Source organism: Platichthys flesus, chromosome 7 (assembly GCF_949316205.1).
Source record: "Platichthys flesus chromosome 7, fPlaFle2.1, whole genome shotgun sequence".
Taxonomy (NCBI): Eukaryota; Metazoa; Chordata; class Actinopteri; order Pleuronectiformes; family Pleuronectidae; genus Platichthys; species Platichthys flesus.
The window spans coordinates 21,702,890-21,726,748 of record NC_084951.1 but is presented as its reverse complement, the minus strand read 5'-3'; the positions used below and the strand labels follow the sequence as shown (position 1 = coordinate 21,726,748).

At 40.7% G+C, this 23,859-nt stretch overlaps 3 protein-coding genes across 4 annotated transcripts in view; 2 read left to right on the top strand and 1 right to left on the bottom strand.

Annotated features, from left to right (window-relative positions):
• The window catches only part of LOC133957347 (acid-sensing ion channel 1-like), a 41,192-nt gene extending 36,005 nt beyond the window's left edge, over positions 1–5,187 (top strand). The window contains exons 4-10 of the mRNA XM_062392882.1: positions 152–279; positions 1,197–1,347; positions 1,473–1,529; positions 1,738–1,891; positions 2,240–2,331; positions 2,443–2,522; positions 2,791–5,187. Coding sequence (XP_062248866.1) covers positions 152–279; positions 1,197–1,347; positions 1,473–1,529; positions 1,738–1,891; positions 2,240–2,331; positions 2,443–2,522; positions 2,791–2,901 — 773 coding nt within the window. The 3' untranslated portion in view covers positions 2,902–5,187. The remainder of the gene's footprint in view (positions 1–151; positions 280–1,196; positions 1,348–1,472; positions 1,530–1,737; positions 1,892–2,239; positions 2,332–2,442; positions 2,523–2,790) is intronic.
• A 1,609-nt stretch (positions 5,188–6,796) lies between these two features.
• LOC133957251 (glycerol-3-phosphate dehydrogenase [NAD(+)], cytoplasmic) lies at positions 6,797–12,496 on the top strand. The gene is made up of 8 exons (XM_062392737.1): positions 6,797–6,914; positions 8,697–8,874; positions 9,138–9,278; positions 9,456–9,594; positions 10,019–10,131; positions 10,698–10,934; positions 11,302–11,408; positions 11,527–12,496. The coding sequence occupies exons 1-8, from the start codon at positions 6,871–6,873 to the stop codon at positions 11,621–11,623; spliced, it is 1,056 nt and encodes a 351-aa protein (XP_062248721.1). The 5' UTR covers positions 6,797–6,870; the 3' UTR covers positions 11,624–12,496.
• A 600-nt stretch (positions 12,497–13,096) lies between these two features.
• LOC133957250 (glucose-6-phosphate 1-dehydrogenase) lies at positions 13,097–23,121 on the bottom strand. Of its 2 annotated transcripts, XM_062392736.1 has the most exons (14): positions 22,934–23,121; positions 21,885–21,923; positions 20,701–20,822; positions 18,731–18,768; positions 18,507–18,615; positions 17,574–17,791; positions 16,730–16,888; positions 15,913–16,038; positions 15,538–15,631; positions 15,061–15,247; positions 14,718–14,953; positions 14,539–14,615; positions 14,219–14,311; positions 13,097–14,131 (listed from the first exon to the last, which is right to left on the bottom strand). In XM_062392736.1, the coding sequence occupies exons 3-14, from the start codon at positions 20,815–20,817 to the stop codon at positions 14,041–14,043; spliced, it is 1,545 nt and encodes a 514-aa protein (XP_062248720.1). In that variant the 5' UTR covers positions 20,818–20,822; positions 21,885–21,923; positions 22,934–23,121; the 3' UTR covers positions 13,097–14,040. The 2 variants fall into 2 exon arrangements, with proteins under 2 accessions (XP_062248720.1, XP_062248719.1); XM_062392735.1 differs by lacking the exon at positions 21,885–21,923 and having other exon boundaries at positions 22,934–23,120.
• Positions 23,122–23,859: the final 738 nt, after the last annotated feature.

The window sequence follows — 23,859 nt, the reverse complement described above, 5'->3', positions numbered from 1 at the left end:
ATCTTATTATCTATCACAGTCCACCAGTGTGTGTGGGCGGGTTGGTTTGTGTGCCGGTGTGTGGGCGTTAATTCTTTAGAGTGTGAAACCCAGACAGAAAACTCGTCCAAGTGTCAGGATCCATTAGTGAAACAACTTTGTCTTCCTGCAGACGAGACGTCGTTCGAAGCTGGGATCAAAGTTCAGATCCACAGTCAGGACGAGCCGTCGTTCATTGATCAGCTCGGCTTCGGGGTGGCACCCGGGTTCCAGACATTTGTTTCCTGCCAAGAACAAAGGGTACAAGCATGTGCATGTGGTTTTTGTTTTATTACAACTGGTCTTATTTTTATAAATCAACTCTATAAGTTGACATCAAATTGTTAATTTTGTCCAAACAATTATTCAAAGTCCAAGTGTATTAAACTAGAATGGGTCTCAGTAGAGAATCAGAATGAGAATCAGTATTCTTTTATTTGCCAAGTATATTTGCACATGCATAGATATCACTAAAAAAGAAAGTGGGTACTTTCCTGACCCATAACACATCCTTCCACCAAGTGTCATGTTATTCCAGAAACAAAATCATTTTTGGCAATTAATTAATTGGCTCAGGGGGTAGAGCGGGTCATCCTATAACCAGAGGGACATCCCAGTCTTCCCCATTCCACTCCATGACAGAGTGATCTTGGGCGAGATACTGAATCCCAAATTGCCCCCGACAGCTATGAACTGTATAAAAGTGTGTGTTAATGGGTGAATGTATCAGCTCATTTGTGCTGCTATTAATAAACTCAATATATCTGACTGATACAAATAGAAACAAAATTGTATTTAAAAATGCGGAAGTAGTTGTTCACTGCAGTTCAGTTCAGTAGGTCAAAGTTGAACTGAGACATTTGTGACAGTTTTAAATAAGAGAGTTTATGTTTCCTCAAATGGGAGTTTATTTAACACCTGACAGATGACTAAGCTGTCTTCTGTTTATAATTCATAACCAGATCTTAGCAACTAACTTGGTCAATTTGACGTTATTGATAGGAATGATGCCAAAACCATGAAAATAGGGTCCAGATTGTAATAAAGCAACATTATCACATCACTTCTCTATTTATGCAGGAATTTGTTTTTATATTTGAATGGTTTATTCTTCTACAAGTGGCAGAATCATGATGCTTGATATATCAGCAACAGTAATTGTGTTAATTGTGTTGCAGCTGATATATCTCCCCCCGCCCTGGGGAGACTGTAAGGTGACGCCCATGGACTCGGACTTCTTCGATACCTACAGCATCACAGCCTGTCGCATCGACTGTGAAACACGCTACCTGGTGGACAACTGCAACTGTCGCATGGTGCACATGCCTGGTAGGAGGCCACACTTACTGCACGCTGAGTCAAAGTTGCATCAATCACGTTGCATTGTAAAATAACTGAAGGCACTTAAACAAGAAATAGTGCATTGATATGAGTGTGTGTTGCTTTGGCCGCAGGCGATGCACCGTACTGCACCCCCGAGCTGTACAAAGAATGTGCCGACCCAGCTCTCGGTAATAAAAAAAGTTTGTCCCGTTTTTTTCTGGTTTCAACTGAGAACACACACATTCACACACACACACACACACACACACACACACACACACACACACACACACACACACACCACACACAAACGCACGAACATCACCCCATGGCTTCTCCACAGCCGCACTGATCTGTTCCAAAGGTCAAGCTGAGCTCTGGTTTCTTCCTCTCCAGATTTCCTGGTGGAAAGAGACAATGATTTCTGTGTTTGTGAGACACCGTGCAACATGACCAGATACAGTAAAGAGCTGTCCTTCGTCAAGATCCCCAGCAAGGCCTCTGCCAAATACCTTGCAAAGAAATACAACAAATCTGAGCAGTATATAAAGTAAGTAGTGTAGATAAATACATAATGTACACACTACACAAAAACACATTCTATAAGCATCTTACATGTTATTATATTACAATATTTAATAACATATTTTACTGAAGGGGAAAGAAAGTAACCAACAGGTTTGTAAAATAAACATTCACCTTATAAAAAGGTTTGAAATAAAAAGAACAAAAAGAACCATAGCTATAATGCGAATGTAAACCAACATTTTTTTTTTATTTTACAATAATTTATCAATTTGAAATGTGTTTATTTGTGTACTGCTTATTGACGCCAAATAGGAGAATGTGAAGTGAAATGTGATATTAACGTGTTGACTGGCTTATTTTGTCTCCACAGGGAGAATCTCCTGGTTTTAGACATATTTTTTGAGGCTCTCAACTATGAGACTATTGAACAAAAAAAGGCTTATGAAGTGGCTGGACTTTTAGGTACAAATCTTTGTTCACTCTCTGTTATATACTGATGGTTGGATGGGTCACCTTTCTGATTTATGATGAATTCTTGTAATTTATCGTGGTAATACATTTGTTTTGTTCCAGGTGATATCGGTGGTCAGATGGGACTTTTCATTGGGGCAAGCATCCTCACTATTCTAGAGCTGTTTGACTACTTTTATGAGGTGAGATTGAGATAATATTACACAACAAACTATTTTATAACTATTTAGTGGTAATGGCTTTGAAACCGTCATGTTGGTAAATACCTACAGAAAGTGTTAATTTATTTGATTTCCAGTTTTGACGGTTAAATGACTAAAATACACACATTTGAAATCGATTTTGTAAAACTCTACTACAATCAATATTTGATATCCTTCGATCCTTGAGCCAAACCATATACCGTTTATATAGATAAGTATTTTATGACCTGCCTCTCTGTTTATTCAGGTGATCAAGTACAAGCTCTGTCGCTGCTCCGATAAGAAGCACAACAACGCTGACCAGGGAACAGTCCTGAGCTTGGATGATGTCAAGTGTCACGTCAGTAACTTTCACTAGGCCTCTGCAGCCAAGAGGAGGAGCCACTCCTTCGTCTCTGAGCGGCTTCATGAACTTTGCTCCCTGCAGTTTGCTGAGGCAGACTCCTGCAGCAACAGGGAACGTGTGTGAACTGTCTCTGGTGAAGGTTTACAAGCAATGAGGTGAAAACGATAATGTGGCCGAGGTAAGGAGAAGGCCATGTAGACGGCAGGACAGCAGACACCAGTTATCAACATGTTGTGATGAGTTAAAAAAAACATTAGAATAACTGCATGGTCATCTGTAAACAGCTTTTAAAGACATAGCAACAGATTCAGTTAACGGGGGAATGAACCTAACGAAGGTTCCTATGTGTTCAGTTAAACAGCGTTAGATTTCCCAGATGTGCCGTGGTGTTTTTATCAATTTGTAGATTTTTTTGTAAAATGATTGGTGACGGATTTGTTTTCACTCAGAAAATGTCATGAGTTGTATTTTGAAACGTGCATGCCCCCACTGTATATTTTTTTTCGCTTTTATCTTTCAACCTTATGTTTTATATCACATTATATTCTCCCAAGAGGTTTCCTGGAAATAAGCAAATGAAGAGAGATCAAATAGAGAGCGATCAGTGGGTTTACCTCCAGTTATCTGTAAATGCTAAGTTACCACAACCTTGACATTTTATTCATAAGATAACGGGTCAGCTGAACATGCTTAATCTGAAATGATCAAAAAACAAATGTGAAATTCAGCATAAATACGGTATATAATGTCCAATAGTAAATAAATTTGTAATAAATATTATTACATTAGGGTTTAAATTGACCAAATTTGCACATAGAAATTGATATGGAAATCAATATTAAACTCAATACAGCTAACTTAACCATTTCAAATAAGGGTTTCTCTATTGTTCCTGTTATTTGTACAACAAACTACAGTATATTAGAAGATAACAGACCTGTGATTTTACTGTTTTGTTTTAATCACGATTTATTTTTAGACTTTTTCATCAAATTACATTTTTATATTCATATCATTCAACCTTATCCTATGTCAGTCTTTGTGCTTTTTGTCAGTTTACTCTACTACCTCATCGTGCAGGGTGACGCCACCATGAAGACATTGTAGATCATATTATCAGACAGATAAGGCAGTGCTAATATTCTCATTAATTTCTCCAGCAGAAAGCGAATAAGCACATTTTCCAAAATGACACATTTATTTAGACACAAACACAAATACAGTAGGATAACTGGGCTAAAAGCAGTGACTCATTATAAAGAGATGGATCCACAGAAACAAAATTCACAAACCAGATTAAGAACAATAATTTAAACTCTTCTCCATGTCAACCAGGCACTTTACTGTAAGATTGTCAGAAGAAATTAAGAATAGAAAGAAGTGTTTCCTGCTCAGAGTGGGCTACAAACCAGACTTCAGTACTTTCAGTTAAGGGAATGTCGTTCATTTGTTCACGTACCCAGATGCCATTCATCGTATTTACCTGCAAAGATAAAATCAGTGAGAATAAACATGTTGAATGTGTTTTTCTAACTTGCATGTAGCGCTGTACAGTAGGTGTCTTAAATCGGGTCCATCAATGAACAGATGATCCGCAGGTCTGACTGCATTCTGTCCTCATCTGTTTGTGAGTTTGATTTTATACTGCGAGCATGTATTTATCTGTGTGTGCGTGTGTGTGTTTGCAGTGTGACCCCACATCTGTGCCAAATTCAAAGGTGAATAAAGAAAACACTTTTTTGTTATCAGTCTGAAACAAACCATCTTTAAATATCAGTTTAAAGTTGATTGATTTGCTAATCTTTAGAAGGAATGGGCATTGTATGGTGTGTAGCTGTATGATGTTACCATCAAGCCCAGTCACACCATTTGCTGTAATTTAATGTATATATTACGATGACTATGGATACATAATCTTTGTGTATTTGCATATTCTTATCTGTCTTATATTGCAATTGTTGTATTTATTCAATATAAACTAGCTGTTTTTTACGTACATGTTGTAGATGGTTTATTTCTCAAAAGTATATGTATGAAACACAATATTCAACTGTACAGCTATTTATTTTTGTTTGTACTGCTACAATCAGTTCATCTAATTATATTCTACTCATCAGTAAATGAAAGTGGACAACGTACTTCAAGGCATCCTGTCGGCCATGTTTCCAGTTGTTTTTTTTATATCTATGCCTTCATTTTCATTATATATATATATATATATGAACTATGTGAAAGGATGATTATCTTAGTCTGGTGATGTGTTGATAAATTATGAAGCAGATATAATATGATGGATTAAACGCTAACTTTACGTAGCTTTTGTTCACTTGATGTGTTCTGTCATCATTTGTGTTGTGAGGCAGCGATGTGACTCACAATCAACAGCTTTATTGTTGTTGGACAGTTTCTGCTCTGGGCCACTGTTTTTCAAATCAGATCGATCCACAGGAGGAGACCTTGCTTTCTTCTACACTGTTTAACTTCATCATATACATTTCCACATATCTACTTTTATTGTTTAGCTATGCTGGCAGGTCGGGTCAACTTTACAAAGACATTAATGTTCTCCTCTGGGGAAACTTAAACTTTTCATAAAGTCTCAACTAAAGTTTGTTCAACACTTTGTAGATATTTGGTCATAAATCAAACTAATGGGATCACTGAACTCAGACGGGTTCAACATGAAAAACAGAAATATAATCTTCCTCACGAGGGATAATCCTATGAGGCACCACGTGCAGCTCATTAGAATACGCCTCATGATTTGATGACTATATATATTTGCAGTGGATACTTCCCTGCACGATAAGCTGGATTCTCTCAGCTGGGGCCTGCACACAGACACCAGACTGCTGAATCTGAAAGTTCACTTCCTTCTTTTGTCCCCTCTTCTCTTTGCTGTCCAGCTCTTGCGCAATAATGCTCTTTTATTTGAACTCGTCGGAGCGAATAATTTCTCCCAAAAATAATCCTCCTGTGGCTGCTCTTGTGACTTTTAATGTGTGGGCTGTATTTTGCCCGGTGACACACCAAATGCCCTCTGTGGAGGAAGCAGGGCATTTATTATGTTTAATAGAAATTGTAGTATATAGAGTATTTATCAGGTAAATCCACAGTGTAAGTTAAAGAAGCCAAACCAGACGATAAATCTGCCGTGACAGGGAAAATTCCTGGATTCAAAGTAACTTAAGTAGACTTTGAAAAATGTAGCAGGTTGAGACGGAGTTTTATATTAATTTACATACTAAGAAATGCATCATATTCTATGCACTCAGTTTCCAGTTTATTGGAAACCCAAACAGAAATATATGAGTAACACCTCAAATTCCACACAGTTCAACAGTACCACAAACAAAAGCCTCTAAAATAACATCAAGGTTCAATCCACGCCTCATTAAATCTGTTTCAACCACAAACTATAATGAACTTTAAACACAAGGTAGGATTGAATATAGGATGTGATGAACTGCTGCACAATTACAGTCTGGCTTTTGAACCACATGTATATTAGATGTTCCTCAGGGAAGTATTCTAGGTGCCAATTTGATTTCTTAATTTAAATACTAATGGTCATTATGCTTATGCACGTGTTGCACAACTGTTGCACACAGCTCCAGCTCTCCACTTCTTTTTGTTAGCTGTGTCCCTGACATGAAAGATCAACTTGTAGTGATGGAAAGAGAGAAGCTGACACACACTGACACTGACACTCGTACGCTTTGCTGTTTGGGATTCAAACCTTGTCCCAGACAGTCCAAGGTTCACTTCAGTCCCCAGTGTAGTCGGAGCCCACTTGACCACAGCTCCATGAATGAGCTGCCTGGGGGGGGGGGCAGTGTGCACAATGGGCGGGTCAGTGTCTCCCCTCTGACCGGCCAATGAGATCAGTGTGTGCTGCTTGCATAACCACACTGCAGCAAAGACACACACTCACACATACACACACACTCACTCACTCTCTCTCAGCAGCGGCTCCTCACGATGGCAGCTCCCAACAAAGTGTGCATCATCGGCTCTGGAAACTGGTAAACGACCGTGTGCATGTGTGTGGACGGGAGGGGGGGTGTTTAAACATGGCGACAACTTTGGAGCAGGCCCCCCCCCCCCCCCCCCCCCCTCTGTGTGCGTGTGTGTATGTGTGTGTGTGTGTGCTTTGCTAGCCAACTTAGCATCACTGGGAAAACAGGTGGAGCTAGCGTTATTTAGCCGCATTTTCCCATAGTAAACAGTGGTAGTTGAGCTAGCATGCCTAAGCTAATGTTTACTGTTGCATTAGCCGGATGGGCAAACCCGTTTGTTTTTTTTGTTTATCGTTGATCTCTATGCAAAGCTAATAAATTAGCTGAGTACGCAGAAAAACTGACCCCAGGTCGGATTATCTGATGATTCGCGGGTGACGGAGCCGCAACGTGTCAACTTTCATTCATTTACTCATGAGGAGTAGACATGTGATCATGTTATTCTACAGCCGTCAACATATGGATCATAAACAAGGAACTGAGATTCATGTTCATGTGGATGAAACCAAACTCCAGCTGTTCACAGGGAACCTGCTCGTGATCCCTCAGTGGAAACACAGTGAGGTTAAATCCCGTTTTACTAGAGGACCGTTAGAGATTTAATCATGGAGTTCAAATGTTGTGTTTCCTCTGAGGGATCATGAAGTGGACAGGTTTACCTTCAAACACCTGGAGTTTGATTTAATACCTGAATTACAACAGTTTCATGATTGGAAGAAGTTCTCCAGTAAAAACAAGTATTAAATAAACTCCAGATGTTCAGAAGTAAATCTTTGTTCTTCATGATTTAAAATCAAATCCTCTTAAATTCAGTTATTAAATAGACTCCAGCTGTTTTGATTGAATCTGTTTTCTTCACGATCTCTCAGTGTAAAACACAACATTTTAAAGTTCATGATTCAATCTTTATAAAGTCCTCTTGGTATTTGATTAACTGCAGTGTATCCAGAATGCTGTGGTTAGAGTTTGAACTGAGTTTGTTCTGCTGCTGCTCCTGGCAGGTCCTCCTCCGAGCTCCCTCATTATGTGTGAACTCTTAACTCTATCTCTAAGGCTGAGCCCCCCCGACGGAGGAAACTCATTTCAGCTGCTCGTATTCACAATCTCACTCTTTCAGTGGCCATAGGTGAGGGTTGGAATGTAGATCGAGCCTTAAACTGAAAGCTTTGCATTGTGGCTCAGCTCCTTCGCTGGTAGAGTCCTGTGCAATGCAACCCTGGCCGAGTCCCACACCCACTGGGACTGGCTCAACTTTGTGCAGGGAACCACAGACTCTCACTTTAGATACGCTGATTTGGACATTGATCTCTTTTTCAGGAGAGACCTTTGTACAAGAACAAACATTTCTAAATGTGATCAGTGTGATCCAAAATTAATATTTCAGCTCAGCTAATTGTTTGCTGCCTACAGGGCCCTCCTGCTCACAGAGAGTAGGCGTGGGTTGATGTTAACAGAGCAGCATAAAGCACAAGAAGAGCCAGGAATAGTAACGACCCGGTAATCAGAGCGTTCATCAAGTAATTACTAGCTGAGATCAAGGTCCAGTTCAGACCTGCCATAAACATACGTCTTGGGGAATCATAAGGACCGACGTTGATGTAATGTCAAGCTGATAGGATCGGCCTCGAGAACCCGAACACTGGACTCTGGATCATTTCTAGAAGCCAGGATTTCGATTAGTGGATCTCTTCACTGACAGTTTTCTGGCCATGTTGCTTTGTATGTTCCCAGATGGAAACATACTGCAAATTTAACGTAACACTAACCATTCAACCATTCCCAATACAGGGGTTCTGCCATTGCCAAGATAGTGGGTGCCAATGCCACGCAGAATCCAAAATTCGACGACACCGTCAAAATGTGGGTGTTCGAGGAGATGGTGAACGGGCGCAAGCTGACGGAGGTGATCAACACCGACCACGAGAATGTGAAGTACCTGCCCGGTCACACGCTTCCAGCAAACGTGGTAAGAAACTGTTTCTCGCCATGAAAGTGCACGGGTGTTTGTCATGGTGTGTTTTTGCTTTGTAACCGTTATCATTTCTACCTGTATTTGTCCACTTCAATCTTAGTAACTTTCCTCCATATTATAATTTTTAATAGTGAATTAAACCACCACTTCAGTTTTCTGCACATGTTCTCCCAGCAGGTTGTTACACCAGCTCAGTTGCATCAGACATTAATGTGGTTCAAATCTCTTCCACCATCATTCCCTCACCCTCTTCTCAGCTGGCCGTCCCAGACCTGGTGGAGGCGTCCAGTGACGCGGACATCCTGGTGTTTGTGATCCCGCACCAGTTTGTCGGGAAAGTGTGCGACACCATAAAGGGGAAGATCAAGAGCGACGCACTGGGGATTTCTCTCATCAAGGTTCGACTGGGCATCAATTTTCTTTTTTTAACAGCAAGCAGAAGCAATGTGTCTCCAAAACAAACAGTCAGGGGCTGATTAAAGCAGCCGTTTTGCTGTGTGGTCTTTGACCCAAATACCAGCTCGGTGTTGCTCAATGCAAATACACTACTTGTGTTTGTGTACTTGTTCCACCAGGGCGTGGACGAAGGACCCGATGGACTTAGACTCATCTCTGACGTGATCCAGGAGAAGCTGGGCATCACCATGAGCGTCCTGATGGGGGCCAACATTGCCAACGAGGTTGCTGAGGAGAAGTTTTGTGAGACCACCATCGGTTAGTTTTACTTACTGTGTCTTATTCTTTATTTCTTTTGAACAATTATTTATGTAGTTCTTGAAGTATCTGTGTGTTCTTATCGTCGGGGTGGGGCTGAACTGTTAATCTGCCTTCAGCTGATGTGTATATGACAGAGTGGGTAGGTTCACTTTGACAGATGCTTTCTTCACTTCCCTTCAAGCAACACATAACCACTTCCTGGGATTTACTGTTGTATAAAACAAAAGAGCTCTAACCTGCTGTGACAGCTTTTGTATTTGTTGGATCACAGCTGGCAACTTTCTTAGAGGCTCTGCAGGTTTTTGCCTGTCATCGTTTCAACCATGAAAAAGATCTACTTGTCTATGGATGAAAGTCACCGGCAGAATAAGTTCTCTCGTAGAGATGCTGAAACATAACCAGATTCTTGCTCCGCTTCCAGGATGTAAGAATAAAAACCACGGTGCTCTCCTGAAGGAACTCATGCAGACCAACAACTTCAGAGTCACTGTAGTGGAGGAGTATGACGTGGTGGAAATCTGTGGAGCCCTGAAGGTGAGTGTTCACTGTGGAACACCACGGTCCCAGTCTGGCTGAGATATCACATGTGTGAGTGAATACATATTTACAATAGAAATATTAAAATCAAGTAAGCTCTGACATTAAAGTCCCTGTGGCAGGAAAATTGACAAAATGGCAGTTTGTTAACATGCAACGTGAAACACTACGTTCAACATCTCTGCAAACATTATATTGAAAAGACGTATAAACAAAGATGTGGTCAAGGGTTTTGTTGCTTCTTTGCTACAATGCTCAGACATTCTGGTTCCAGCTTCTTGAATATGTGGATTTGCTATTTTTCTGTTATAACTATGTGAAATGATAAAGGGTTGAGGACAGTGCTGTTTGTGTCTATGTACGGGTACAGCTAATTCTTTTAATTATCACTTATTGTACGAAAACAAAAAAAAAATATTCAATCAATATTCAATTGCTCAATTCACCCATATTCATCAATGGGTGAGCCATTACTGGAATGTCATTACGATTCCCCAGCTAGTACATCCAGCTCTCGTGTCTGGAGTGTCTCCTCATGTCTGTCCTCCCCGTCCGTCCTTCAGAACATCGTGGCGGTCGGGGCAGGTTTCTGTGACGGTCTGGGCTTCGGGGATAACACGAAGGCAGCGGTGATCAGACTGGGCCTGATGGAGATGATCGCCTTTGCGCGAATTTTCTGCACCGCTGGACGCGTGTCCTCTGCAACTTTCCTGGAGAGCTGCGGCGTGGCCGACCTCATCACGACATGCTACGGCGGCCGCAACCGCAAAGTAGCCGAGGCGTTTGTGAAGACCAAGAAGGTGAGTACTAGGATATTGTATCCCCTTAAAAGAGCAAATACAACTTTAAGTACAGGAGTGTTTAGTTTATTTTAATTTAAATGACCAGTAATATTTAGTTGACTAGTAGAAAAGGTTTGTACTGTTTTCACACATCTTATGTGTATGTGAGTAAGTGGTGGCAGCTTTTAAATTGTATTTTTAACGGATAAGGCTCCCTCTCAATAAGGCTCAGGCTGCGCCCTTTACTGTGGACTTTTAACCTTGAAGACCTTTTTACATACAATACCTAAAATAAGACGATAAGAGAAAAATTGACATAAGTTTGCTTTAATGGGAGTTCACACTTCGATGACATGTTCCGTCTTGTATTTCTTCTCTTGCTCAGTCCATTGAGGAGCTGGAGAAAGAGATGCTGAACGGCCAGAAGCTGCAGGGGCCAGCGACAGCAGCTGAGGTCTATCTCATCCTCAAACACAAAGACCTCATTGACAAGTAAGTTGAGCAACAAAGGCAACACACAAAAATCCCTGCACCGATAGAAAATGCATCAATCCAGTGTTATTTCAAACCTCAACTCTACCTCCTCCTCTTCCTCCTCCTCCACCTCCAGGTTCCCGCTGTTCAATGCAGTGTATCAGATCTGCTACCAGGACCAACCAGTCACAGAGTTCATACGCTGTTTGCAGAACCACCCGGAGCACATGTAACAGAACAATAAAACTGACCAAGTGCCTTCTGAACGGAGATCTTCCCCACTCTTCCTCTGTTGCTCGTCTGAAGCAGACGGGGGACGATCCGTAACTCCACAGCCGTCGTTTGTCTCAACTGTCTCCGGCGCAGTCTGAACCGTAACATCTGTGTGTTCAGCTCGGTTTTGACCACTTTGTTCTTAACATTCAGTTTTTGACGTCTTAAAGTGCTTTCTCTCATTCCCTGACTCATACTGAAACTTGAAAGATAGTTGTCTGGACCGAATATGAGGGTCCGACTACTCTTTGTTTTTGCCTGAGAAATTCTTCTGGTGCCAGATGAAATCAAAATGCATGATGTCAGTTTTAAAACAAGAATCCACATCATGGTTAACGCATGTCTTTGTCGGACCATACATGTTCATCAGTTAACTGACTTTGATATGGCTTTACATCACGCATTCTAATTTCCACAGGCCGACTCCTCAGGGCATGGTACCTCATCTCAAATAGATGTTGCCGTCCAGTGAGCGCCATGTCCATCATCTCTACAAGTTATTTAATCATAGATGTGATACCTCACTTTGTGTCTTACATAATTCACAGATATTTCCTGTCTTGTACTGTATTATTAACAAACTGTCGATCGCACACAGCAACCTTTTTAATATGAACATGCGAGTAAGTGCCTTCAGATGCAGGTTGCTACATCTTGGCCGTTGTCTCATTTAGTGTTTTGGGTCAAACCAAAGACTTACAGCATCTACTTAACGTCCGTCCACTTCGCCTTTTGTTACTGTGAACCTGCCTGACCCGTTTATCAGTTATGGCCAATGTGTGTTGGAAATATGTCAACTTCTGTCTGTGAATAAATTAAATCTTGTCGTCTCACCATTGATGCAGTACTTTAGATTCTTAGAAAGGTGATTCTCTTATTTTATCTACCACACACGGGGCACTCATAAGGTCTTAGTGTGTATATATATAAATAATATAAAGCAAATGTAATTGTATCGTATGCCTACGAAGAAAATGTAATTCATTGATATTAACTGCTCTGGTGTGAACCATGCCTCTTCTCATTCAAAAATACGATATAAATAAATATGGAGAATTATTTGTTTGATTAATCCAACAGATTTGAATAAAACACAACTTCATTATTGAGAGTTAGAGGGGGTATTATTGTTTTGTAAGTATTTAGGGGCATCTAGAGGTGAGGGTGAAAATTGCAACTAACTGAAGACCCCTCCCCTCTCAAGCATGGAGAACCTACAGTGGCTTTCGGGCTAATTTCTGCCAATAGACTCCAACACATGCAAATAAACTTTGGAAAATGCTGAGCCATCTTAGATTGCAGCGTTAAAAGCTTTGTATTAAATGGACAGACAAGAACATGGGACCAAGGCTGAATTCAATAGAAAACATCTTTCCATTAACAAATCACTTGTGAGCTTATGTGAACCTGTAAGAAACCACATGACACAAGAACAGAAGCAAAAGAGTTTTATTACAAGTTGTGGCAATGTAGCTAGCTTTACATGAGCGTGCAGCGAACCGCAGTGCGTCATCAGACATTCATTGTTGACCTGTGTGAGACTCCACTGCCGTCTGCATCTTTTAAAATATGGAACAAAAAATAAATCGGCAACTTAAATAAACCTGAAAAATTTCAAGAAGTTAATAAAACTACTAAACAAGAGAGAGCTCACTTTACACTTTAATATAAGACTATATCAGTATGAATGTTAAGAAGTGATGCTGCCTGGCCCCTTTGCAAACCACACAGTCTATTTGTCTTTAACATGACGTGCTTGATCCAAGGCAGAGGAGCAAGCATGAGTTGTAAGAATAGCTTCCACTAAGTGGGATTAATAAATGCAATAAAAGGTTCTACAATCAAATGCTTTGAAGAGTGACGGCTGTTGTTCTTGGTCTCTGCTCAGTCCAGTCAGCGTCTTTGGAGCAGTGAAGTCAAGATTTGACTCTGGGTGAGCGTGACTCAGATTGAGTGTTGTGTTGTTGATGTGTTCTGTTCTCGTTATTTCATTTACCATCCTGTCAAATTAAGACCTAATTCCAAGGAGACGGGGACATGGAGCCAGTTCAGACATTTATTGTATATCACACAAAATCTCCTGCTTCAGATTGTGTTTTTTTGTTCCCCCTCCAACTGACTTGGTCCCACATCTAAATTCAAATAAAGGCAGCAGCATTCTCTTTAGAGTGTCTGCTGAACTGGCTTCATGGAATAATAACTACACCTGAGAAATATATTTTTTAAATATCGCCTTTCTTGTTCTGCTACTGTGATGGATCCACACGGTGGAAACGCCTCCTCCCTCAGAGACACTCCAGTACTGGAAGACGACACCACTCACGCACCCCTCCCACTATCCTACCCTCCCTCTACTCCGCCCTCACTCTGTTGCAGTTCACAGTCTGTGAGGGTTGACCCATCTGTAAGTGCCTTTGTAGCTAAATCCAACTCTCTTTGCGAGGTCGTCCGCTTCTGCTGGGCCACGGCTGAAAGAAAAGAGAAACAATCACATGCATCTCTCTGTACTGAACTCCTCTTGGGGTTAAAAAGGCAAACTGAAGGACAACTCCTACCTCCCGTATTTGTATGGAATAGGTTTGGGCTTCTCTTTGTCTATGTGATGAAGGAGAGGAGTGAAGATCCTCCATGCTTGTCGTAGTTCATCACTGCAGAGACAAAAAAAATGTAAGGCAGTCATAAAGAGCACAGCTGTCATATCATAAAATTTAAACAGTTTTACAACTTGTGGATTTGTCCATGCCAGGGCTGAGAAGGGAAATTAAACACTATGCTGCCATCTAGTGTTGAAAAACGTTAACTCACAAAGCGCTTACAAAAGACTGGATTAGTTTCCATGTCAAGATGAGACAGATGCAAAAACAAAAAGACAGACCTGCGCACAAAGTGCATCTGACTCCCACAGAAGACGTCCAGGATGAGACGTTCATACGCGTCTGGAAGTTTCACATCCTAAAAAAAGAAGCCACACGTTGTTAGTTTTGTAAGAAGCCACACGTTGTTAGTTTTGTTTCTCGTACGTACAGTAGTATTAATAAATCAGCCTGAACCTGCCTTGTATCGACTCTTGTATGTGAGGTCCAGCTCAGTTTCCTCAGGGCTGAAGTAAACGCCGGGCTTCTTGCTCATCATCTTGGCGTAGACGGCCTCGTTGGGCTGCACACGCACCACCAGCTCATTCCTGTGACACTGATTTCCAAAGATGTCTCCCGGGACATCGGTGAACTGCAGCCGCACCTCGGCTTTCCTCTCGTTCAGAGCTTTGCCACAGCGAAGGATGAATGGAACGCCTGATGAGGATGAAGTCCATGCCAGGGCGTTATGAAAGATTATGAAAGAACGCAGCAAAATGTGGCATGACAAGTATTTGCTTTTGTCAAGGGCAAAGTGTGTTTACCGTCCCAGCGTTCGTTGTGCACATACAGCACAACGGTGGCGAACGTGGCCTGAGTGGATCCCTTAGGGACTGTGGGATCGTCGAGGTAACCCAGTTTGGCATCTCCTTCGCCTTCTGGATCCCCGACGTACTGACCAAGCACCACATCCGACATGGACACGGGGGCGATGCACTTCAGCACCTTCACCTACAAGAGAGAACACAAATACATGGAGGGAGGTGGAATAACCTGTTACAACAGCTGACCTGACTGATTCAGCGTGACCCACTTCACCCACAGCACATTTTAAGAGATTTATTTTCACAACCTAATAAACCAAACTCTTGATTGATGTTAAGCCACCGTCAACAGGGCGACAACAAAAGGAAAAGAGGAAGTGAAACACCTGATGTGACTCTTGAAGGAGTTAGTGCTGTGGAGATGAATTATTCCACAACACAAACAAAGGCCTGGTTCTCTCTTTTTTTTTTTTTTACCTTTTCATCCCTGACATCATCAGAGCTGGTGGAAGCTGGTTTCTCCATGGCAACCAGGCAGAGGATCTGGAGCAAGTGGTTCTGCATGACATCTCTGATCGTGACAAGAGGAACACGTGGTCACACAAAAGACACGGAGAGGAGGAGGAGGAGGAGGAGGAGGAGGAGGAGGAGGAGGAGGAGGAGGAGGTGATGGTCGTTATCATCTTAATTCAAATTATAACAGATCATGTGGTGGTGAGGATTTTCTGCGCACAGTTTTTAAGAAGCTGTTCCTATTCTAATTTTTATATAACTCCACTCTAAACCTGGATATGGCATTAAACTTCATCATTACACTGCAAAGACAAATCCAAGCGATTTCATTCCCCTCACCGGATGATCCCAAAATCATCAAAGTAGCCTCCTCGTCCCTGGGTGCCGAACGGCTCTTTAAATGTGAGGACGACACAGGCCAGGCTGTCCCTGTTCCAGATCGGCCCAAAGATTCGGTTCCCAAACCTGCAACGGAGATCACATAATGGTTTTCTTTGCTCAGCGGCAGGCGCAGCACGAGGGACAGCTGTTCAAGACAACATCCATAAACATTTATTCTCTGCTTTGTTCCTTATTAAGACCCAGTTTCCATTTACTTTGTGTGATATTCACAGGGGTTCTCGAACGAAGACAAGCTGAAACTGAAGTGCATTAAATTACCTTAACTCAAAAGGAGATTGTTATTTTACACGGAAATAAAGAAACAATTCGCAGGGGGGGCATGGGTACTCAGGCTCAGGTGCTAGAGTGGGTTGTCCTCTAACCAGAAGGTCGGGGGTTCGATCCCAGTCTTCCCAACTGACTTGACTTTGTATTGACTTTGTATTTAACAGTTTTTTATGTATAGTATTGTGTTTCTTATCTCTTTCCATCTTGTGTCAAAATTATATTGTATTTTATTTGACTTTATCTTCTTAATATAAGCTACTAATGTTAAGTTTACTGTTTCATTGACCCTATTCTGAAATAATTATCTGATAGGAATGATAATAAAATCTGTTATAAATTCAGGTCAGGCTATCTGGGACTCTGTTCCTCCCATACATTTTCACGAGCAAACTTTATTCAAGTTAACAGCATCTGATAATCAGAATACTCACAAAGCTAAAATAAAAAAATCAATAAAAACAACTTTATCCGAGGCTGATTTTCTTACCTGAGCACCATGAGGTTCTGCACCATCTCTTTGCCCAAGTAGTGGTCAATACGGTAGATCTGCTCCTCGGTGAAGAGGGAGGAGAGGTGAGAGGAGAGCTCCTCTGAGCTCTGAAGATCATGTCCAAATGGTTTTTCCACAATCACCCTGCTCCAGCCTCTACACAGACACACAACCACAGAGAAGGAAATGAAGAAAGCAGGACCAGTGCTGTTCTTTTTTCTGACTCATCTCATCAATGACACCAGACACTGTAGGTACAGAACTTTTATAATACTTAGATTGGTTCAACTGGAGAGCAAGTAAGGCAAGAATCACAGAAGAGCACTGACAACTGAGGATTTTTTGTCGTTCCACTGGGTCGACTTGAGGAGGAAACAGATGAGGGCAAGACTTTTTTCTCTTAAGAGTCATATCCACTCAGACAGCAGTTTATTAGGAGAGGGAAGGGAGAAAATACTGCAATGTTACTTTGAGGGCTGCAGTTTGTGGTTGCGTAGCATTGTACAGAGACATGTCTGCGACTTAACAAGTCCTCATTAAATATAAATGGATTTGAAAAAAAACTATCACTTGGATATCTGGTTTCAACTAGGGATGCATCCAGAACTCCCAGTGATGCCGATTAATTTCCCAAAAATACACACACACCTCTGAACCAGGGTACTGGTGTTGAAGCTGGTAAATGTCTCATATAATATAAAATCTACATTCCCATGTTATTTGAGGGATTTGTTTGTATCCCTTGAAATGAAAAATATCTTAGAGATTGAGTTCGGTGTTTTGAGTAAATTTACAATCGCAGATACAGAGCAGTTAGTAAGGGAAGTGTGTGTGAACGTACTTCGTGCTCATACAGTGGTGCCTGATGTTTTTCGTAACGTCGTGGTAGACGGTAGGAGGCAGGGCCAGGTAGAAGAGACGGTTTGCCTCAGTTCCTCCAGGCAGAGACTGAATGTGTGTGTTCAGTTTAGAGAAGGAACTCTCATCTACATATTTTCCACTGATGTATGTGTTCCTGCTGAAGAAGGCCGACAGCCGCTCTGCATCTGTATTCGCCACCTGCGCCAGAGGGGGGAACATTTATGCATGCAAGGATTTAATTGGGGGGTTTCAAAATGAAGAAACAACAGCTTGAGCGCGTAGATCAGGAATTGACTGTTTAATAACAGATTTTTCTGACCAATTGGGGGAAGGAGAAAGTCGCTTTAACATAATTAGGACTCTAATGACTTATGACATTTCTGTTGATGATTGACTGACATTGTGGTTAACAATTGAAACGTATTTTTCTGTACATATTAAGCATAAACTTATGCTATAACCATAATCAAAGTTTAACAACACATTGTGAAAAAGAGCAGCCGTTAACTTGTACACAAAGAAAGTAAACAATCCATTTAAATAGAAGAAAAACCTGAACACATGACAGAAAAAGAAAAGTGAAAGAATGAATAGTGGGGAAAAAAGACGAAACGGAAAAAAGAAGTAGTGATCAAATGTCAAATACTGAAAAAGAAAGAAATGACAACATTCAAATCTGTGGCATTGAATTGTCTTATTGTAGATATTAATACAATAATGAATAACAGAGAATTAATGAGGGGAACATAAATTGACCTTTCAGTTTTAATTTGGAGATAAAAAGGAGCTTTATGCATTTATGTACCTACTTGTTGGTTTAATATGTTTTTTTTTATAAATCTACTTGGAGCAATAATCTGTGAGAGACTTAAAAAAAAAGAAAAAAAGCTGCATCTCAAATGTCTAATTTCACCTTCAGGTACGGCATGCAGGAAGTCTTGATGGCATCTATTGTCAAGTCAGAGCGAGCAAAGCCGACAAAATAAGTCTGCTCTGGGAGGAGGCCGTCTCTGAACAACCACCTGGGAGATAAATAAAGATGTATGTGGTCAGTTCAGATGAGAGTAATGTCCTTTATTCAGTTCTGATGTGTAAATAGTGTAGTAAGCCTTTATCTGAGGTCAGAGTTCCACTCACCAGAGAGTTGGGTAGATTTTCTTCTTAGCCAGATCCCCCTATGGACACAACCACATGACAAGAAAAATGATTTCACCTTCAAAATACAGGTTATGTACACAATCATTATCGGCTGACACTGTGTACTTTTGTTAATGTGGTGCTAATTAAACCAGTCCACTGAACCGAAGTTGTAATCATATTTTACTACACAAAAGCCTCCAGATGCTGCAATACCACGTGGTACTGGGTTACTAGGCTGCTTTACTTGGTGAAAGTAATCCCACAGGAAGCAAGGACCACCAGCCAACCGGTAACAGTCTGTCCTGCTGTATGTGGAGGAACGTGGTGCTTTAGTGCCTCACTCACAGCAAATATGACACCTTTTGCTAGTGTTGCTTGACAAGTCTCACAGAACAAAACAATGGCTGCGCAGGCCAGGGATCATTCCCAACATCTCATCTGGTGTGTACGCAGAGTATCTTACAACATGATCAGAAACAAACTGGCTGCCCTCAGTCACACCTCCAACATCCTCAGAGAGAAACAACTATTGATTTTAGTATCAGTAAGTAAATGTTTGGAAACGTGGCATGACTTTGTGTATTCACTTAGTTATACATGTGAAAAGGCTGTTAAAATTTAAAAAAGGAGCTTTCAGTACACATACTGAAACACCTGCAGCAACACATGAATAAAACATGCACAAACAAACAGCTGCACAAAGAGCCGCCCAGCTCCTCATCTGAGCTGCCTGTGTTTCACACTGAAAGAAAAACGCTGACTGTCGGTGACACTGCAAAAAAGCAGCAGCAAGAGAAAGGACACAGCAAATAACCGGCTGAAAGAAGCCTGATTAGAAGAAACTAAACCAAAACAAATCTTTGATGACGTGTTTTTATGACAAATAAAAAAAGACTGGTTCTTTGAAAATTACTTTGCAGAAAAGATGGTTTTGGCAGTGGCAACAAAGCTGTTATAAGTTAGGGTGTTTATTTTACATGTTTTCACAGATAGAAAGACTCTTGCTTCTTCTTTAACATTGTGTTCTCTTATTTGTAGTTATACACAACATTTTTCAGGGAGGACATATACTTAGATCGTTTTAAGGCTGACTAGAGTAGTGGAAGAAACATTGACAAAGAAAGAAGGAAACTATTTTACTTCCTGGTTTCCACATCTGACAAGTATGAGGAAATAGCAAACAGTGAAAGAGGACATTTCCATTATGCTCTTTGGTTGTTTCACTCCATCTTTTGTACTTTAGCAGTAAAATAGCAATGACTCAAAGGCTCTCGTAGAGCATGTACATCTATGCCAAGCCCCAACATCCCACTGAGTATGCCCAATTTGTTTAATAAATATTTGTGTATCATTTCTTTAGAAATAAGACACTAATCTTGGTTCTTCCCTATCCCATCCTTCCACCACGTTTTGTGGTATCTGTTCAGTGGCTTTTGTGTAATGCATAAACATGACTGAGATAAGATTTGTCTCAGATAAAATTCCCGGTTTATTTTATACTTTAATCACATATCAGCTAATTTAAATGCAAATATTCCTTTCCGAGGATCCGGTTTCCTCAAAGTTCTCAGAAAACAATCCTAATGACTTTGTTGTAACTCCTCACTATGACTGAAATAAAACAGAAAAGAGGATCAAGCAGAGCAAAGTATTCAGTTTCTTATCTTTAGGGTTTTGAAAGCTCAGTTGACTTGTTCTGCTTGTTTGCAGAAGCTCTGTGAAATCAGTTTCAACATTTCCTTCATGCACAACTGTTGCAGTAGTTTCAAAGACTGCAACACACTGTCTTTGAAATTGTGGCCAAAAAGGTCCTTACCCTCTTTTTTTGTAATCACACAGTAACTTCTCTGTGTTGAAGATTGCTCCAGATCACTATCTCCTGTTTTAAATTTCACAGCGTACTTATTTACACTTTACTCAAACAACCACTTCCTAGACTGTGACCATGCCCCCCCCCCCGATCTCACCGATGCTCCCATGATGATGAAGACGTGAACGTCGGACTGATGGAACTCTTCATCTTCATGCAGCTCCTTCCTTAGCTCCCCAAAAACCTCAGAGCGAGAGAGAGGGATGCGACTCATTTCCTCTAAAAGCAGAAAAACACAAAATGCAGGTTCACAAGTTAAAACCACCGTACTGTTAGGATTTTAAATTCTAGCTTCTCTGTGTGTGTGTGTATCTGTGAAGATGGCAATAGAACTGTACTCTCCACATAATGAAGGAGGGTTGGGGAAGGAGCAGTTTGGGCCAGATATATGGCCTTCACAACATGACTTATAATAACCTTTGCTGCTTAGTGTTAATCTTGAAGTTGGCTAGAACTGTGTATGCGTCACCTCACTGGTCAGTCTCACACCTGTCTTGATAAGAGGTTTGATAAAAGCCGCTGCCTGATGTGAGACTTTGAATATGTGGCATACAATATACTGTACTTTAACTTTATGTCATACTTAGCTTTTTATATTAAGCATATCTCCCTTAGCCTCATTCAAAATGACACAGAGTTCAAGCAGCTGCCCCAGGTTCTGGGGTACAGACAGAGTGGTGTTGTTTTGGTTTGGAGGTTGTGAATGTTTATGCATTACATCCTACTGTAATATATCTATCTATCTATCTATCTATCTATCTACATTTATAATTATTATTACATCATCCTCTTTTCGGCGCGACTATTGACTACCCCGTGCTACTGATTTAGCCGAGGCTGTGCATGAATGCCCATAACTATGCTGTTAACTTTTCATTGCTTCTTAATAAATACTTCCCAAATAAATACTTCCCAAATATGAGAAGATCCGACCGGCTCTTCTCATATTTGGGATAAACGAACACGTGACATTACCCAACATCGTGCAGGTATAGATACTGCACACAACAACAAAGCAAACAAGGACAACATTGTGCTGCCAACTACAAAAAAATGTAATTAGCTGCATCTCAATAGATGGCTAAATCAGTCAGAAATACAGATTGCAATTTTTTAAAACAGCATTGTTTGAAAAATGTAAATTGTAAATGTGCAAAACCAAACCATTTCCTTCTTTACTTCCTCCTTCACTATCCAACATGTGAAGATAAGGAAGGAGGAGGAAATATTCGGTTTAGATTGACTTAACTTTAAACTGAGTCAAACCAGGAACTTACTCACTTTTCTCACCACAGACTTCCTTATGTTCCACAATGCACACTTGGTGATAAAAAGAAGAGAAATAAACTGAGTACACAATGACATATTATGCAATCCAGTAATTGGTTCATTATTTGGTCTTTGAAACATCAGTTAACGGTGAAAAGTCCCGATCACAGCTTCCTGGAACAAAACCTGACATTATCTGGTGTCTTGTTTTGTCCAAACAATAATCCCATACATTTAAATAAAATTGTTTTAACAAGTTGTAATACAAATAATAGCTGGGATTTCTCCCAGTTACAAACCTGAAACATTCAAATGTTTGGGATTTTTAAATATATTTAAACTGTCAGATGTGTTTAAAATAACAACAAATTTAGTTTTCATGGAACAATGACACTGCTTTTAACAAGTGCTTTCTATAAACTATCATTTTTGCCATTGATGTCTGTACGGCTCTGTGTTTGCTGAGTTGTAGTACGTTTTTGTGTTATCTGATCTTGCTTTGACATTAGATCTCAAAGGGACTTTAAACAGGGGATAAATCTAAAAGTTTTTCTAACTGGGTAATTTTTCCCATTACTCTTCTCCCAGCTGGAAGAGGAAACAACACTGGGCAGAGGATGCATGAGGGATCTCTGTCAGAATGGTCACAGCAGCTCCAGGAATAGCCTGACACACACAAACTATAATGATATTAGTCAAATCCTCCAACAAATCCCGTATTTAGGAGAACTAAACCTCCTGCTGAGCCCCGCGGTGAGACTGGATACCTGCGGGCCAACGTGTCAGGGATAACCCGGGCTAACACGTCAGGGATAACCCGGGCTAACGTGTTGTCCTTTCGGGGACAGAGAGACCTTTCAAACTTGACTGTGTTCATGCATGTAGGAACGTGATGCTAGTGTGTGATGTATGCTAGTAAGCTAACGCTGAACAACAAGCTGCTCGTGGGCTTCGCACGCTGTTATGACAACATGACAACTCCTCACTGCTAGCTTACAACTGCTACACGCACACACACACAGACACACAATGAAACGATGAGACGATCTGCTTCTACTCACATGTCCGGTAACGAGCTGATAACCAGGCAGATAAAAGAGCCTCCGAGAGCCCGGAGGAAAACACACTTCACCGGCTCACTGACAAACAGTCTGCGGCTGCTTTATCTATCTGTGTCTGTGTGTGTGTCTGTGTCTGTATCTCAGTGTGTTTGTCTGTGTCTGTCTGTTTCTCTGTGTGTGTCCCTGTGTCCTGGCCACTTCCCCGTTGGGGTGACACGGCAGATTTAAGAGATTTTATTGGTTTAGCAGAAACTCACCAGCGCTCACTCGACTTCCCATCACTGTCGAGTCCCGTGACGTCACACGACCTGCCGGTGGGCGGGGCCTCAGCGACGAGAACAATGACCGCTTCTGAGCAACTGATGATATATAATATAACATAATATAACATCATATTATGTAATAGATAGAATTGAAATGAATGAAAGTTGAAATATTTATAAATGTTTAATTATAAAATATTATATGTAAAGCAGCTGTATGTCTTGTATGAAAGGTGCTAAACAAATTGAGTTTAATGTTATGGTCATGCTGTAAAAGAATATAATATAAAAAAAGTTAGTATAACATTACAGAATAGAACAGCACAGATTAGCATAGAATAGAGTAGAGTAGCATAGAAGTTAATATAATAGAAAATAAGTTAATAGAATATAATTGAATAGAATATGAAGTTAATAGAATTACACATAATTGAATAGAAGTCAATAGAATTCAATAGAATAGGATAGAATAGGATAGACTAGAATATACTGTAAAATAGAGTGACGAATAGCAACGTATTTTCTTTCGTAAACTGGTTTTAACTAATTCTTACTAATTTACCTTTGACAATATCTCTGGGGTCCTGTGCTGCAGAGTAAAAGAAGTGAAACTTTGTGTACTTGTTTAAACTCTAATCACATCTGAAGCAGGGTCATTGAGTA

Bases quoted from the DNA above. Each gene is read 5' to 3' on its own strand.
- LOC133957250 (XM_062392736.1), bottom strand. From the start codon at position 20,817: ATGAGTCGCATCCCTCTCTCTCGCTCTGAGGTTTTTGGGGAGCTAAGG. The intron at 17,792-18,506 runs GTGAAATTAGAC...CCTCTGGCGCAG, and splicing joins CCTGCATGCCGTACCTGAAG to GTGGCGAATACAGATGCAGA. The intron at 15,248-15,537 runs GTAAAAAAAAAA...TCTCTCTTGTAG, and splicing joins ATGATGTCAGGGATGAAAAG to GTGAAGGTGCTGAAGTGCAT.
- LOC133957251 (XM_062392737.1), top strand. From the start codon at position 6,871: ATGGCAGCTCCCAACAAAGTGTGCATCATCGGCTCTGGAAACTG. The intron at 8,875-9,137 runs GTAAGAAACTGT...CCCTCTTCTCAG, and splicing joins ACACGCTTCCAGCAAACGTG to CTGGCCGTCCCAGACCTGGT. The intron at 9,595-10,018 runs GTTAGTTTTACT...CTCCGCTTCCAG, and splicing joins GTTTTGTGAGACCACCATCG to GATGTAAGAATAAAAACCAC.